The following is a 17332-nucleotide window of genomic DNA, read 5'->3' on the forward strand; positions in this document are numbered from 1 at the left end:
AATCTTGTTTCTCGCGTAACCAGGTCGTGTCGTATCGCGACAGAACGTGCTGTGAACCGAGCGGGTCACCAATTAATGGCAGAACTGGCGAACACGATGATGTAACGCTCGCGCCTGCTATCTTGAATGTGCACCACCTGCGCTCCGATTTCGATTATCTTCTACCAAACCGCAGAGACACCCCGAGGAAGCTCAATAATCACGTGCCAAGACCTAATCGATCGTACGACATCCGCCCAACGTGAATAACGCGACCATTCATAATTAAAGCAAAGAAAAAAAAAATAATAACACTTCGTAAAATAATAATTTACCATTTTTCTAACTTGTATTATACGCGTGATAATAATGACATTCCCCTATTTCCTATCTTGCGCGTATTACATTTTTCATGCTATTAATAATAATTTTGTGGAGACAAGAATAAATTTTCATTTCAGTGACGATAATTTACACGTAACTTCCTCTCTTTTTTTTCTTTTTTTTTTTTTAATTATGTATTTTTAACGTGATAAATTTATCTTCAACGTTACGTCCACTTCGAACAATTTTCAGATAAACCGATTCCCATCCTCTTATATTTTTAATGCTTCTTCAAACGTAATTGTCACGTATCGTTACCAAATTTTATTTAAAATTAACTTCCTTGTTCGAACGTATCAAAGATGCAAATGCCAGAATATTGCTCGCAGTTATTAAGCGATCATCGTTAAAAGTTTAAACATTCAGATAATTAAAATGTAGAAAAGTGAGTCAGAAATCTGGGACGTCAAAAGAATGAAGCTACATAGATACGTTTATGGTTCGGTGTGTCGGTACCCTTCAATTATCGGAAACGACGAACGCAAGAAACGAGGACGTCGTAGGTGGATACCAATTAATTAACCGTTTCCTCTCATTACCAGCGGTTCTTGACCGCACAGTACCTATTGAGCAATAAACTGTGGATATTGCAATAACATTTCGCTCGTATCCTTCATTTAACGTACAGCGATTTAATTTTATTGTTAAATCCCGTATCTAACCGATGTTTAAAGTAGGTCGTAACCGAAACGTAACGAATGTGTGCTACTTCCGTTAAATGTGTACATCACTTCGATATCGAATAGCCTACATTAAATATTATTAACATATAATACATAAATAATTCCGTTAAATATCAAACCGCAGATGTGCGGGAGCAAAATGAATCTTCCACTAACAATGTTTTCCAATCATTAATGCACGAAATTATCGCGGCACGCTAATGATTCGGTAAATATTTTACGTAATAATAATAAGTTTAATAGTGTTACGGCGCCCATAATGTGTCTCGTGAGAAAGTTTCGTAATAACGTCACAAGAGCTTAATTACGTCCTAAGTTTTTGCGTTCATCAATTACGAAAGGTTTAATTACGCGTAATCACAATTTACGGAGCGAGCCGCGAATCGCGCGGTAAAAATGACGTTCGTCGTACGATTTTGGAGCGTCGCGCACGTTGAGAAAAGTCTTTAAAAAAAAAATTCGGTTTGTAAACGCTACGTGGAAAGCGAGATCAATTCAACCCCCGTTTTACGATGCACTCCTCGGGTTACGCTTGATCGCGCAAAAACGCAAACCCTGTATAACTTACAAGACGGATGCTTCTAGGGCAAACAATATACGTATTTTTCTCCGACGGCTTGAAGGAAGGGAAGAAATTCGGGCGAAAGGGACTTGCGAGGGACGAGCGTGTATGCATTCATGTGCGCCATAAATAAACGGTGACCCTCGGTACGATAGTGATGCACCGAGTAGACCAGTGCGGTTGTCTTGAATGAAACATTCTCAAAATGAAAAATCCGCGTTCCCGTATACGGTCGCTTCTCAATGCGAAGACGATTTTCTTTCTCGTTGCGCGAACGACGCAAGTCACCGGTACGTACATTCGAGTAACTGAACGTTTGCCGTTACCCCACGGGGAAACTGGGGCGAACAACTTGTATTTATCGAGATTATCGGAACACCTCGAGCGTAAATAACACGAAAGTTTCAGAAAATAAAATTTGACGAATGTAATTTTACGTAGTGAAAACAGAATAAGCGACGTTCTCATTTTCATTCAGGCGTATTTTTTTTTTTTTTTTTTTTTTAAGTGCAATACACTCATTCAGCATACTCGATTGCACGCGGTCTTGAATTACAACGGTACGTAGAGAAATGCCACATAGCAAAAATCGAGTGCTGTCGATAATGCTCATGCATTCGAGGATCAATTTTACACGTGCCACGTCCGATTTGAAATATGAGAGAGGTAGATGACAACAGACTGTTATCTCGAATTATCTTCCTCAATTTATCACGTTTTACAGTAAAATAAGATTAAATCGCGGAGCACTTGTAATAAATATAACCATAATATTCTGTATTTTTAAAATTATAATTCGGTATTCAAACGTTCAGTTACTCATTAAAAGCTTGAGTTAATTTAAATATTAGTATTAATGACCCCGAAAGAAAACTTTAATGTACGTAAAAACAGAGAGAGAAATTAGATCTTATATGATATAAAAATTTTTTCAAACACTTGTAAAAATTTCTCGTTCTCAACACTTAAGAAAAAATATATAAATGTATCTGCGTATGTGAACAGTAGTTAATATCACACACAAAAATGGAATTAATCAAGTAAATTATCTATAAGATTTTAAATATACATTAGAAATAGAAATTTTAGAAAATACACGTACTGAAATCACGCGAAATAAAAAATACATACCACAACGGGAGAGAAAGAAAGCTAAGCATTTACAGGGCTCTGTCAATTCGAGAAAGAGTGGACCTCTCAGTACTTGAATTTAAATGGGAATATTAGCTATATGTCTATAATTTCGGTAGGGTAAGCGTCAATAGAACGCTATGGTTAAGAATTAAAGAAATAAAAAAAAAAAATTAAAAAAAAATTGTTATCAAGATTTAACGAAATTATCGCAAACAATAAATATGTGTATTTACATGTTGCGTGAGCAAAGATTCACCTCGAGATCCATGGTGGTGTGCCGCGACGGCGGGGTGCCGTATTGCCCGTGTGGTGGCGGCAGATGATGCGGATGTAGGGGATGTAAATTCTGGGCCGCGTTGAACTGCTGATGATGAAGAGAGGGTTGATGATCGCCGCCGAGGGTGTGCCTCCTCGGTTCGTCTCTCGAGCGGCCACCTCCGGATGAGCTCCGGCTCCCCGAGCCACCCCCGCTGCCAACCAAGACGCCTCCACCTCCTCCACCGCCAGACCGTCTGCCAGGTGTGAGCTCGTTCGAGCCCGGCTCAACCTCCCCCCTGACAGATCCACCTGTAATCACAAATATTTCCTATTAATAACAATTTTTTTTATTAATTATATTTCTAATTAAAAAACAAACTTTTTCACGAAAGGAAGTCTAACAAAAAAAAAAAAATTGGGCTTTTAAGCAGAACCTATTAATAAATGTCCTCGATGAGGAATCAAAGTAAATAGCTTGTCGGCCCAGCGACCTATTTGGCAGAAAGTGACCGCGACAAAGTGTGTGTACCGAGAATAACGCGCTCACGGAAGTGGCCGGAAATAGTTATTAGATGACACGTGCGTGCGTGTACACAGCGAGGGAGTGCTCGCGCTTTCGTCGTTCCTTGCCCCGGCAAGCGAAGCTGATACGAGAAAAAGGAAGATTGCATTAAGTAATAACGTGTCTGGAACTAGCCGAAAGAGATGGACACCTCACGCGAGATTCAATGTTATTTCTCTTCGCTCGGTCGGGCGTGCCTTTTGCAACATCGGTCGCTTTTAGTTTCCGTTTCTTCGGATTGCCCGTGAACCAAGTGCGAGAAGGAACACAGAGAAATTAACAGTCTCGCAGCATGCACGGGTCATTTTCACGGCAATCCCTGAGAACAGGTGAGCGCGACGAGTTTCGCGAAGCACGCACGTAAACCCGGCGAAACGTTCGCTTCCGGTTTGCAAAAGCGTCACGCTACCTCGTTTGCCCGGCGTCGCTCTCGACTTGATTAAATACAAACTTGCCGGCGAATACCGGCCGGCCTCGTCGTCCTCTCCAAATGAACGTGCTCCCCAGGTCACAATCAATTTCAGCGGGTCCGTTTGACCACGTGGGGCTTAACAACGTACCGAAGTTCGAGAGGGATGGATATCGCGCGCGAAAGGAGCTTCGCGAGAAAATAGGTCACAGCCCGACGGGGTAACGTATCCAGCAGAACTGGACAGCGTCGTCCTCAAATTAATGACGAGATTCGAATTCCGACGGATCTACAGGAGCGATTCGACCGTCCTGGCGGCTCCATTCCTCGCCTGGACGTTCGAACGTCGTGCATTTCAGCGGCCGTTCCGCGCGAACGTCAAATCGTTGTGGCGAACGTTGCAAAGCTGGTATCACATATTATCGAAAGAAATTTGTTGGCAGATGTAGACCCAGAGATTTATGGTAACAACGTACAATTTAACGTTTGCAAAAGATGACTTTTTTAAAATAAATTTCTATTTAAAGATATTTTTCTTTTTAATTAAAAAAAATTTTTTTTTTTAATTTTTTTTTTAGTTTTATTATCTTATCCATAATTACTCTTTTGTTGTCGTAATTGCGGATTGTAAAATAATAGATTGGATTCGTTGGCAATTTAAGTTAAGATAAATTAAGTTAGGTAAAGTACTGCGTTTAAGGTAACTTAACGCTTAAGGTAAACAGAAAGCTGTACGCGTGTGCGAAAATTGGTAACAGCAAGGCAATGCGCTGCCTTGCGTATTTTGTAACAATAAGCAGCTAGTTTCTATAATAAAGGAGTTTACGCTCCAAGGCTCGACACCTGTAATTGGCACAACGTGGGTAAACTATAGTATAGAGAACTACTTTGAAATTCCTAACAAGCATCTAACACGATCGCAAACCGTATCGCAGTATTATAAGATAATTATTAAAAGCTAAAGATCACTCTTGACGTCATCAAAGACCTTTAATACATAATTCTAATCTAGTACTTTACAAAATAAATAGTCAGATAATATAATCATGTAATAATTCTGAATAAAATGCGTCAATAAATTTTCGAATCTAATACATTTTTTTTTCTTTCTTCTTTTTTTATCATAAAAAATATAAGACCTTTTATTGAAAATTTTACACGTGACGTTTATCCGTACTTTAAAACTCTCCCGTTTAGTACTACATCTGTGCCATAAAAGTGACCTAACTGAAAATCGAATCGTTCTATCTCTATAAGTTCTTACCCTTAAGTCCTACCCCTGTAACGAATAAAATTGAATTTCCGCATGTTTTTGCTTCTCCGCCTCGGGTTTATTCGCCCCTTCCTAATCTCCTCCCTCAAATCGTCGCAAGTTGAATTTTTCTCGAAGCACCAATCAAGGCACCGATAATTTAATCGCTCTTTAATCTACAGTAGACTCTCGCAAAGATTTCAACTTGAGGCTTAATCGCGTAAATACTCAACGTTTAAAATTAGGGGGAAAAAAAACAAAAAAATAAAAAAGGAATTGACTACAGATTCAGAATGTCCGTCGTTAAAATTCGACCTCTTTACTTCTCCTGGGATATCCTCCACGTCCGAGAAATAATTTCAATAAATTAACAGGCGTCTCTTTCCTCGGGATCGCGCACGCTTGGGGTCACTCCGTGTGTGCACACAGTACATACACCCTATGTACACGTGCACGTCGGAGGCGCGACACGTTATATACGAAGCCGGGAGGAGTACTGGCGACGATGACGGCGGGTATCCTCATACGCGTTTATTTTCAGAAACCTACGTAGCCGTGTGCCGAGAGCGCGCGTGGTCGTCGAGAAATCTAATCTAACGCTCGGAAATTCGATAATCCACGGCCGCAGATAAGATTCTGTACGTACGTATATACTTGCGTATGTAGGTACGACGAGGGCCATACCTGGACGCTTCTCTCGCGTATCAGCGACATCCTGATTTCCCCGAACGCTGACGTTCGTACACATATGAAGTGAAATAACTAACGGTTCCGATAAGGCCGAAGGGCCGCGCAAGAAATTAAGATATCGAGAGAGAAAAAAAAAAAAAAAATTAAAAACCGATGACAAATATAATAAAAATACATATCATTGCTAATAATGGATTTCGTTATTCGTAGTGTTGAAAAATAATTTATATTTTCTGCAAAACGTTTAAGTATTTTAAATTGATGCATTTATTCAGGTATCCTGCTTTTCGAAGAATATATTTCTTTTTAAATTAATATTTTAATTAATGCAAACTTATGTGGCCGAGTCTCGAGATTATAGAGACGACCTTACGACGATGGCTGTACTGTCGGTGGGATACTTAGGGTTCTACGACCTCGTTTCTATCCGCGCTGCGTGCTCCGAGTGCGAAAATAGATCAAATCGATATACCAATGGAGAAAATACACAGCTGGGAGCAATAATTGAAGCGAGCGATGTAGAGTTTATACCGTGTATTATACCACGCCACGTCGTGCTTTTAAATAAATCAATAGTTACACAAATGGGACTGTTAGTTCCTAAATAAACAATTTTTCCAAGCGAATCCTGATTCCCGTATCGTCGATGGGATAAACGTATCTGCGATTTCCCGCGTACATGTTATTTTATCCCGGCAACGTGACGGCTTTTTACAAATAAGAATCAAGTAAAAAGAAAGACAGAGAAAGAGAAAGCGCCCAGTTAATTAACACCTCTCAACATTCTAATAAATATAAAGGCAAAAGAAAATTAAAAAAAAGAAAAAAAAACAATACTATCCGGCATACGCCGTTCCTAATTTGAGAACATTAATAATTGCCCCGTATTAAGAGAATGAAGAGAAGGCCGTGAGTTACGAATCGTATCAATTAAGGCATTCCGATGTAGCTTAACGAAGCGAGGCCTTCTGCTTCGCCGGCGCGATAAACATCGGCGTGCATTCCTGGATGACCGCCCGGATGACCAATCGCTCGTATGCGATTAAGATTCCATTATGCATGCACCTCGGCAAGACGATCGATTGCTACGACGGGCCTGATTACCGGAGCTACCGTCACGTGAAACGCTTTTAAGTTCCTCGACCTCCGCGTGCCATCTGTTGCTCGGTGTTTTTGCATAATACGCCGACATGCCCTACTGAACGTTTCGCGGGATAGTGTTGCACGCTCGAATAGAAGCGGCGAGTAAACGGCCGTACATTTTGATTGCGTTCATTATATCTTCGAATTCGTGGTTCGCGCACGTGGTCGCGAGGCGTTTAAACGGCCGTACGTCGACGACCAGTTAAGATCACTCTCGCTCCGATCAAACGATTATGAATTCGCCGTTAACTAACTGACAAATGGCTCTTAACGCCGTCCAGTGACCATTTAAGAGAGGTTCCTCGTCTTTGTTTAAATTACACTGCCAGTAACTACGATCGCACGGGGCACGTATATGTGTACGTATGTATTAAACGTATTATCGGAAATAGAGATATGTGGCGAAAGAAAAGAGAGAAAAAGGAAAAGAAGGATGCGAAATTGCACGGTTTGCTACATAATGACGACAATGAATCGGCGTCGCGAGTGTGTATGGATGCAGGCGTCACATATTAATCTTCCCGACGAAAACGGAGCCGAGACGTCGAGGGATCGTGAATAAAAATTGACGATGACGCGTCGCGAACGAAACCCACAAAGGAGAAACTGAAAACGTCGAACGGCAGCAATCGTTTCAGGAAAAATCTCCTCGATTTAAAAGAAAATTTACATGTTCCTTTGAACCTATCAAAAATACGAAACGAAATAAATGCGCGATATAAAAAAAAAGAGAAAGAAAAAAAAATGTAAAAAAATATACTGATATATAAAAATGAAAATTGACGTATATCTTTTTAAGTATTATAATAAAATATAATGAAACGCTACATCGTTTGGATAATGTTCCGCTCCGGTTTGACAAACGCGTAGAATAATTTGATGTACGATATACCGAGAGATTTCTGACGTCAGCATCGATATTCGATATTCAAAAGCGGCGATAGAGCCCACCGGTGACAGTCGTATTCGATGACAATCATATTCATTCGCCGGGAAAACCGAGGGATCACCTTTACAATTTTTTTTTTACGCGACAGTGCCGACAGCGACTTAACAGCCTATCAATTCTTATTCGTCTCTTCGCGTCGTTGATCGTCGTTATTTCGCGCTGAAATATCCGCGACGGATTCGCGTCGAAATTGCTCAGTTTTATTTTACCGCCGGAGAGTTGATTACCAAAACAGTGTCGACACCACGTGCGCTAAATTGCCAAACGTCGTATGTGACGAACTAACGAGCTGCGACATGCGTCTCTCGGGATTTAGAGAGCGTTGCCTCCGGCGCGTTTCCGTCTAATCTAAACTCTCAGTTTCGCTTGGGAGGAACGGAGCCGTTGACATGACAAAATCGATTTCGAAATCGGTTTTTTTTCCCCTTTTTCTCTCCGCGGGCCGCGCGCGCGACGAAGAAGGACGTGTAATAGCTTTGTAATCCAATCGTTTTCACCGTCCGGAGAACGGAGCGCGAAGTGATTTTGGCTATTTTCGGGACGGCGTGGTACAAACACTCGCGAAAGTTTTCGTCAAACGTACCGAGCACTGTCTCTATTCAACTCTGTTCTTCACCGCGCTTTTTTACTTTTTTTCGCCGTATATCTCGTACCTAATTGTTCTCTCCGTAATAAAACAGGTTCGTTAAATTACACCGTAAAAAAGACGCCAGAGCGGAGCAACGCGAGAGAAGATAACGGTCGAATCTCTGTTACAATTAAGGAATCTAAAATTCAATTGAAATCACTCCTCTCTCCATTCGATCCCTGTCTTTTTCATTTCGAGAAGGTCCGATCTGTTCCGGCATTTATCAACCTCGCGCAGAGGTATGGCCATTTAGTTTCGACGGCCGGCGTTTTGCTTCCGAGATCGAAACGCTCATAAATCCGACGAAAGTATTCGCGCGCGTACATAAACCGCGCGTCCCTTCGCCGTCCGTTGGCTTTCGGATAAACCCGCAAAAAGTATCGTCCGCCTCCGGACGGAGCGAGAGCGCTGGCATTGTCGGACAATAGTATCTCAGCATCCTCGGGCAGGGCCGCTTATCGATTATCGCCGGCCAAAAATACGCGCGAAAGTGCGCTTCTGTACCGCGAGACTCGTTCACTCCCAAGCACTCGACTTCGCCGGCTTCGAGGGCCTCCCGCGTCTTGGCAGTATCGAAAATATACACCCGCGCATTTTTCCTCCTGCCTTCCATCTCGAGTCGCTCCTTCCGCGAATTCAGGACGTATTGGGAATTTAATGGCAGATAGCGGCGAAAAGGGAAGCGCAAGAATCGAAAGGCGTCGGAAATCCTACACCGACGTTGAATACACTTCGTTCTGCTGTCTCGCAAGTTGTGCGTAAATTCAAAGTCCAAATCAAATTAAATCTTTTTCTTGCTGCGTTAAAAAGTGCTTTTAAAAAATCTAAGTCTAGACACTTTTCGAGAGTAATGGGGCAAAAAAAAAAAAGGTTTTAATTTATTAGACGTAATGTCCTCGCGTGTCTCAATAATATTGAAGTTAAGATAGTCAAACTATTACACGTCTAACTCACAAATTAAATAAAAGTGCAATAACCTATTAGAAAAAGCTCGGGAAAATTGAGCTGAGTAACGCGATGCCGAGAAAGGTTTCGGGGAAAATTTTGCCATTTTCATCGGCGCGGGGTCAACGACTCCGGCGTCTCGAGCGTTATAATATATCCCGACGTGTGACCGTCGATTGGCTGAAAATACTTCAGTTAAGTTCAGTAATAATTCAGAAACTGTGTCTCTCGTTGCTGCAACGAGAACTGCCACGGACTCCTTACAGTGATTAAGTTGTCCGTAATTTGCATTTCTTATTCACCGCGAGTAGTCTCAGTAAATGTATATGTATATAAGGTTCCATGCACTTCGTGAATTAAAGACAAATTCACGAAGCGTTTGCAATCCAAGCGTTATGTACGGATCCACGGCAAATATTTGAAACTGAATTCAATTTCGTTCCCACAATCGAATGGACGTCGAAGCGGAAGCAACGCGATTTAAAATTATCTCCGCGATTAATTATGAAATTTAGAATATTGCCGCAGGTAATTTCACTTTTCGGAAGGACGTTATTTGAATTTCATAGATTTTCGACGACAGATATTTTCCAGAGATAAATACCGCCCGCATATTTTTATTCACAGTTAATTCGCTACGAGTTTATATTTAATTGTCGCATATCTCGTTCGTAATTATTTTCGTTCGCTAACTTCGACGAATTTTCATATCGGTTGCGCAAGTCTCGTACGAAATTAAATCGAGGAACACGTCGCGCATGAGTTAGCGTAACGATGTTTTGAGCAAATCGATGGAAGTGCACGCCCTTGCTCGAGGAATCGACACTTTCACGCGCTGTTGCGTCGGTCAAACTCACGAAAGACTTTATACTCTCAAACTACGCGACTTTCTCGCCCACAAGTTGAACGAACGAAAGAGTTAAAAGCATGGCGCGTCTTAATTCTCCTTAATTGTCCGAAGTTGAGTTGGTAACGCCAAACTATCCTTTAAAACAGGCAGGCAAACTTTTACGCAGACAAGACAGCCTTTCCAGATAACTTCAATGTCTCGACAATCCGAGAAGACGTTTACTTCGCAATTAATACGTCGAGAAAATTTATAATTATTTGAATTTAATTTTCTATTTTTAATATTTTGAAATTTTTATTACAAATATTATAATTTTCACAATTTACGACTAAATAAAAAAAAAAAGAATAAGTGTACGATCGAAATATATACCTCTAGATCGATCAGATTTTCGTTTCGAACTAAGAACTCGCCATTTTTTATATTCGCGTGATTAGCCGAATAAATGTGCGACGCGCAAATTGAAATTCAGGAAAAAGAATAGGGAGAGTTCGAAAAGGAAGACCGCCGATGGAGAGCGGAAATCTTTCAGTAGGGTGGAAATACGGCGCGAATCTATAGATCAGGGAGGTGAATTTGCTGTTTCCTTAATTACGCTTTTTTCCGTGCTGACCATGCGAATGCCGTCGCTAGCTCGACGTCGACGCGTGCGTATTTGTGCGTACAAGGCGAAAAGAAATCTATACCACTTTCGTGCGACATCATACACGTAAACCCCTTGCGTGGGGGAGAGATCGTTGCCTGTGCACACGCACGTGCGTGTGTACGAGCGTTATCGACGGGCTGGCCGTATCGCGATAGCATCGTGTCGGCTGATTCTCTGAGCTTCGACCCGAAGGTTTTTTTTTTTTTTTGAACTCTTTCGCATTTGTACAAAAGCGCTGCAAAAGTTCCCTCGATATTAACCTCTCTTTTCCGCGTAATATTTTGCATACAAATTAATATTAAATTGTAAAAATCACACTTGAAAAAATAAAAAAGAATAATAATAAAAAAGCCCGAAAGAATTAGTTAAATTTTCGTTGTTTTCGAACTCAAAGCACGGTAAAAAAATTTTCATAGAACAATTACGACTGAGGTTACCGGCGCACGTCATGCTGGAGCAGTTTAGGATAACGCTTGTAATTTTAAAAAGATACGCGATAAACCAGCTGTCGGATGAGTTTCCCGAATCTCGAAACTCTTTCTCTCCGCGAAGCGCGCCGTGTTTCGAACAATTGGAAGCGCGGCAGGAGCAGTTTATGTAAAACGCGAACATATGCCCGCGACGGCAACTTCGCAAATATTTCCGCGTCGCAAAAGATAAAAGATATTATACGGGAGCACGTGCGTGCAAGTAGTTTCTTGACACGGGGGTGTGTTAGATACGGGTTCACGCCGAACTGTGGAACGGAAAGTTTTTAAGTTTCTAACGGCGCTTCCCCGTTAGTTTGTCTTCTCGGGCAGTCGAATACGACGTACCGGCTTGATATTGACTCGGTAAAGCAGAAGCAAATTTTTACGCCACCAATTTGCGCCGTTAACATATAAAAGCCAGCGACGAGAAATCCGAAAGAGAAACGAGTGAACCAAACGACAGGTATATTGCGAGGCGGTAAAGTGCACGCGGGGAAAATCCAATTTCATAGAAATTTCATGGCAATGTGTACGCGCGGAGGGAGAGAGTTTACCTGTTACAAAGCCGCAGTAATAAAAAGAGAATAAAATAGAAACATGACCTTTTTCGCGTCTCTCGAACTTCACAATGACGTCCCGAGCGGAAGGTAAAGCGTAACGAAACGTGATGCGTAATAACGCATTTACGACGATTTTTGGTCGCGCGCGCGCCGCACGTGCGATTACGCAAGATCACTACTTGGCATCGAAACGTGTCGATACGGTTTTACAATTAAAATGTAAAGATTATTTAAATAAATAATATAATATCACGTTATTTATAACGTATTTACGCGACGCGGTCCACCTGACAATTTCAATTCGCGCGATAAAATTTCACGTAGGCCGCTCCGCAAACTCGTCCCGCGTGACAAAAATGTAAAAGCGCCGAGGTAATTAATAACTAATATCTTTCGCGTCCTACGCTGTTTATGCAGAATGCACGGTCGTCGCGCTTGATACGTCTCACGGTGCGCACCGGCTGACGTAACAAATTAGAAACGTACCCGCCTCGCGTACAATTTTCTCGTACGCACGCCGTGAGCTCCGAGCGGATTACGCTGTAGCAAGTGCTCGCTTATTAATCTACGGATACGCGCGGACGTAAGTATCTCCGCGCCCGACGGCGGGACGTTATTTTGACGCGGTTCGAGCCCCGCGTCTTACAATTAGAGTCCAAGAGTATCGCACGGTCTCCGCGAATATCCCCCGGTCGCTTTCCACGCGAGATCGCGGGCATCCGCCAAGATATTTATTAGCCGAGCTCTTCGCGGAATCGTCCGCGCGTACCGCGCACGCAACGTACGCGCGGAAACGTAGACGCGCCCGCGTTGGTATCGACATATCGATTTTACGCCGGAAGACGCCAACAAAAGGGGGGAACCAACTTCAGTCAAACGAGAACCGCTCCACTCCGTCTTCATGAAATATCGTTCGAATATGAATGGAGGGCGAAGTCGGGCCCAGACTACGCAGGAAGAGCCTCGTTCGACGCGGTCGTAGCTCATCATCGATTCCGGCCTACACCCGACGCAACGGGAGAACCGGGGCCTGTCCGGTCATCGATCAGGGATCGATTCGTGAACCGATCGCCGTCAAAGCCTGTTACGCGCGGAAGTAGAAACGATTATCTCTCGCCGATTTTCTACGAGCGTTTCCTCTCGACTATGTCGGATTATTAATTAGACTTGAGCGACATTAAATTCCGAGTTACATTCGGTGTTTAATTAAGAAGAACTGTAAGATTTAAATATTGAAGAAAGTGCAGTATATTTCCTTAGAATTTAGCGATTTACTCCTGATACAACCTACTTTAATATTCGCACAAAGAGATCGCGTAGAAAAAAAAAAAAAAAGCAACGTTCCACATATGATGGAATGTGGATATCTATTTCTGTAGGCTCGGCATCCGAGCGATGACGTAAGGATCGTTTCGGAGCTCTGCTTTGAAAGTGGGTTTATCGTCGCATATAATAACTGACGCGAGTAACCAATATTTCGAATAAATTGTAAAACTCCCATAGGCGCTCGCGTTTTCGATCAATTTGCAATTTTGCAATAGTTTACAAACGATACGTTTTGCCTGAAGCGAATTTGCTAAGACCAATTACGTGCTGCCGTGAATATATCCACCCTGTTATTAGCTCGATTGCGTTATACCATCTGCCTAATGAGGTATAATCGGTGATTCTCGGAACACGTGCGGCGCATGTAAAAGACAGATGTTTCGGGGGAGCGGGCGTGTATCAAAGATGCGACAAGTCGATATCGCGGCATCCGCGATTGTTTCCGCGGTAATTTATATTGCGTTACCCTCTCGCTCGCAGCCTACCCTTAAACCGGCGAATACGAACGGCTTCCGCGACCAACCAAAGGTACAAATTATCGAAGCGCAACTACTTCTGTCGCTTCAATTCTGTATTCTATCCGCTTTAATCGCGTTGCGCGTCAACGATCCGACCAAACGCAATGAGGTATTTGCCGAAGAGAAGCAATAATCCGACGATGAGACGCGGTGAGGCACCCGAACGCGATACGGCACGCGTAATAAAGCCCACGATATACGCGTAATAACATTACCGACTCTGCCTTTGGGCGATAATACTGATGCGCGTCGTATATGTGGCTGCACCGTTTGGCACCGGTGATTACATTAACCGACTAAAAATCGTTATCTCGTAAGCGAGATTTTCATGGAAAATACGTAAACTCGAGGGATGATTTTTACCTCGGAATATTTCGTATAACCATTCACGATGTTTTTTTTTTTCCTTTTTTTCTCTTTTTCAACCACGCGGTATTTATTTCTTTGCCTTAATTATTGCAATTAAGTTTTCCTCGGAAACAATATATTTCATATAATCAAATTTGAACTTTTAAACGCACTAATGATTCGTTTTAACGTGACAGCGAATGTAGAACGTCTCGTTCGTGTCAGCTAATGCGAACGAAAACTTCTATAGCGAGCTATAGTTCGTAATGTGTCAACGATCCCAGTAGATCAATGATGCCTCTCGAAAAGAAGAGTAAGAGCGGAGCGCAAAGAAAGTTTGCCAAGCGGGGCAATAAGCTTTAAAATTCTAAAAGTTCATTAATATTAAACGTCATATCTTGTCTCAGTCATCTGAAGTGTACCGTCGATATCGCGGTGTCTATTTATGTCGCTAAATTGCGCCCTGACGGAGATATTAACGAATAGTAATAGCGAGCACGCTTAAAAGCTTTGCAAGTTTTTTTTTTTTTTCGTTTTTCTTTCACGAAATATTGTATGCGCGATGAAACATTCACGTGGTTTATCGACTCGGAGTTATAAACGTTTATCAATAATTTTAGAGTACATCTCGACATTTATTTAAAACAATCGTTTCCGTTTATCCAGTAAAACACTAACAATTATTTACAGACGCTTCGAAATAATTGATTCGTACGTCGTAAAACGTGCTAAAAAATATTTATCCCGACCCTCGCGAAATACGATTCAATTAAAAATTATTGCATTGTTATAATTCAATTCTTATAATATTTTTTACGCACAAAGTTTAGTAAAATCAACGTACAAGATTTTATCTTGTTCTTCAGCATCGCACAAAAATATTATAAAAAATATTAGCTAACGTGTGGAAATTACCGTTGAAGAAATAAAAATTTGCAAAGTCTGTTACATTGTTCATTCACGTCTCGCTCGCGGAAAACGCACTTTTACGCGAAGGTTGAGAGTAGGAAAAACAACGATCCGCTAAAAAACACCCGTGTAGCGCGCATGTATACATTTTCAGGGACGATTTCCGCGAGTTATCGCTACCCACGCAGTGTGTTTCTCCGCTCGCGAGACGCGACTGTGAAAAACTCCGCGACATGATCAAAATTGCACCGTGTCACGTACCACGTTTACTTACATTGCGGCGTCCAGGAGTCAATGCACTTCCTCTCTCTCTCTTTCTCTCTCTCCTACTCCGCGTTCCTCTCGCCGACGAGATGTCGTATCTAATGTCCGCGCGCGGATTTCCGGAGCCGGCGAGCGCGAGGAAACGATCAGACGACGAGAAACTACCACGGCACTTCGGTGCGTCCGACCCAACGAGGCTATATTCACTTCACCGCGGGCGAGCCGGTCGTCACCGGCGACTCTCTACGGGAGTAATTCGTCGCCGTTGACGCCGCCGCCACCGCCGCCGCCGCCGCCACGACGCACACTACGGCGTATTGTGTCTCGCGCGCGTGTACCACCGCCCGCGGCTTCGCCTGGCAAAAGAAAAAAAAAGGAGAACGAAGAAACCACCGCCGCCGCCGCCGCCGCCGCCGCCGTCGCCGCCGGTTTTATAATCAATATTAGTTGACGGTGAATCCGCGCCGCGTCGCCGCTCGTCACGTAGGGGGTCGAACAACGTGGGGAAGGGAGGACTAGAGGAGGCTGCGAGGGAGAGATGTACTCGCGCCGACGGAGGGTCTCTTCTTTATCATCCCGTTCGCACGAGCGAGCCAGCGCGTGGATAAGACGATAAGCCGCTAGCATCGACGGTCGAGGGTTTCAGCCGTTCACCTGAAGGGTTGTTCAACCCTTCTTCCGCGACGGGATGCTTTAGGTGGCGAAGATCCCGTGAAAAACAGCCGCGTACCACCGCCTCGGTTTCGCGAACGGCGTTAATTAGCTTAAGAACAAAATTTGTATAGGTGCACCCGAGCGAAGTCTATTTGTTCTCATTTAAATGAACTTAAGCGCTGTCAAACAGAGATTCTGCGTTTACCGGATGATTGTCGAAGTTCCGTTTCCGTTCGGAAGAACGTTGTATCCGGGGAGCAACGGACGGAGACACCCGCGATCAATGATTAATTATTCTTAACGTCACCGCGATTATTTTTTATAAAATTTTTTTTTTTTTTAAGATTTGCTAAATGTTTTTCTTATACGCGCGAGAAAAAAAGAAAGTAAATGGTTACACTTTACAGCTTTTCTTTAAAAAAAAAAAAATCTTAGAGAAACTAGGTGTAAATTAATACTTATTACGATTTATTTTACAAATATCGATGAACTCCACTCTCAGCGTCTTTCAAATAATGATAATGCTGTTATCGACGAGAAAGTCAAGCTTTGTGTCGATCGGATTAATTGTGTATTTGGCGTTGTTGACGTGAATTTCAGCCGATTGTACCGCGGCTTGATGGAAAATAAGTTTTATCGTATTATCGAATCGATTTTGCAGCGTTGGAGTAGCGAGCGGAATATATCCGTTTTAATTGGAGTTATGCGTAAGACTCTTTCGTTTTTTGTCATCGTATCTGTGCAGTGATTCCAGGGATAAAACGAATATTGCATAATACCCATTTCGAAAAATTATTAATACAAGATATTACTTTTAAAAACGTTAATTTTTTAGTCAGAAGCGCACGAAATTAAGTTCTCAGCTAATCGGTTTTCCGCCACTATGTTTGCCTAAAAAAAAATTGATAAAAGTGCGAAATAAACCCCTTAATTTAATCAGTTTAAAATACGCGAAAAAAAAAATTTACAACGTATGCAGCCAAACGGTGTAATTAACGCCGGTTCCGTTTGTAAAAATGATAAAATCTAAAAACTGTGTCGCTCGTTATTACTGCACTACCACGTCTGACCATACGCGTTCCATTTTCCCTACGCAAAAATCACAGTTATGCGTGGTGCAAAAATTAAAAAAAAATTAGTAAAACTTTTCGCTGGTGTCTCAATCGGTTCTTCTCTTTTGCCCACCCCGAAAAAACCGAAGAACAATTT

General features: G+C 42.3%; 1 protein-coding gene across 15 annotated transcripts in view; it reads right to left on the bottom strand.

Moving 5' to 3' along the window:
- LOC139109532 (uncharacterized) overlaps window positions 1–17332 on the bottom strand; it is a 174378-nt gene that overhangs the window by 77210 nt on the left and 79836 nt on the right. For all 15 annotated transcript variants that reach the window (XM_070668643.1, XM_070668642.1, XM_070668645.1 and 12 more), the window contains one exon: window positions 2999–3309. In XM_070668643.1, the coding sequence (XP_070524744.1) occupies window positions 2999–3309 (311 nt within the window). The remainder of the gene's footprint in view (window positions 1–2998; window positions 3310–17332) is intronic.

Source organism: Cardiocondyla obscurior, linkage group LG18 (genome assembly GCF_019399895.1).
Source record: "Cardiocondyla obscurior isolate alpha-2009 linkage group LG18, Cobs3.1, whole genome shotgun sequence".
Classification (NCBI taxonomy): Eukaryota; Metazoa; Arthropoda; class Insecta; order Hymenoptera; family Formicidae; genus Cardiocondyla; species Cardiocondyla obscurior.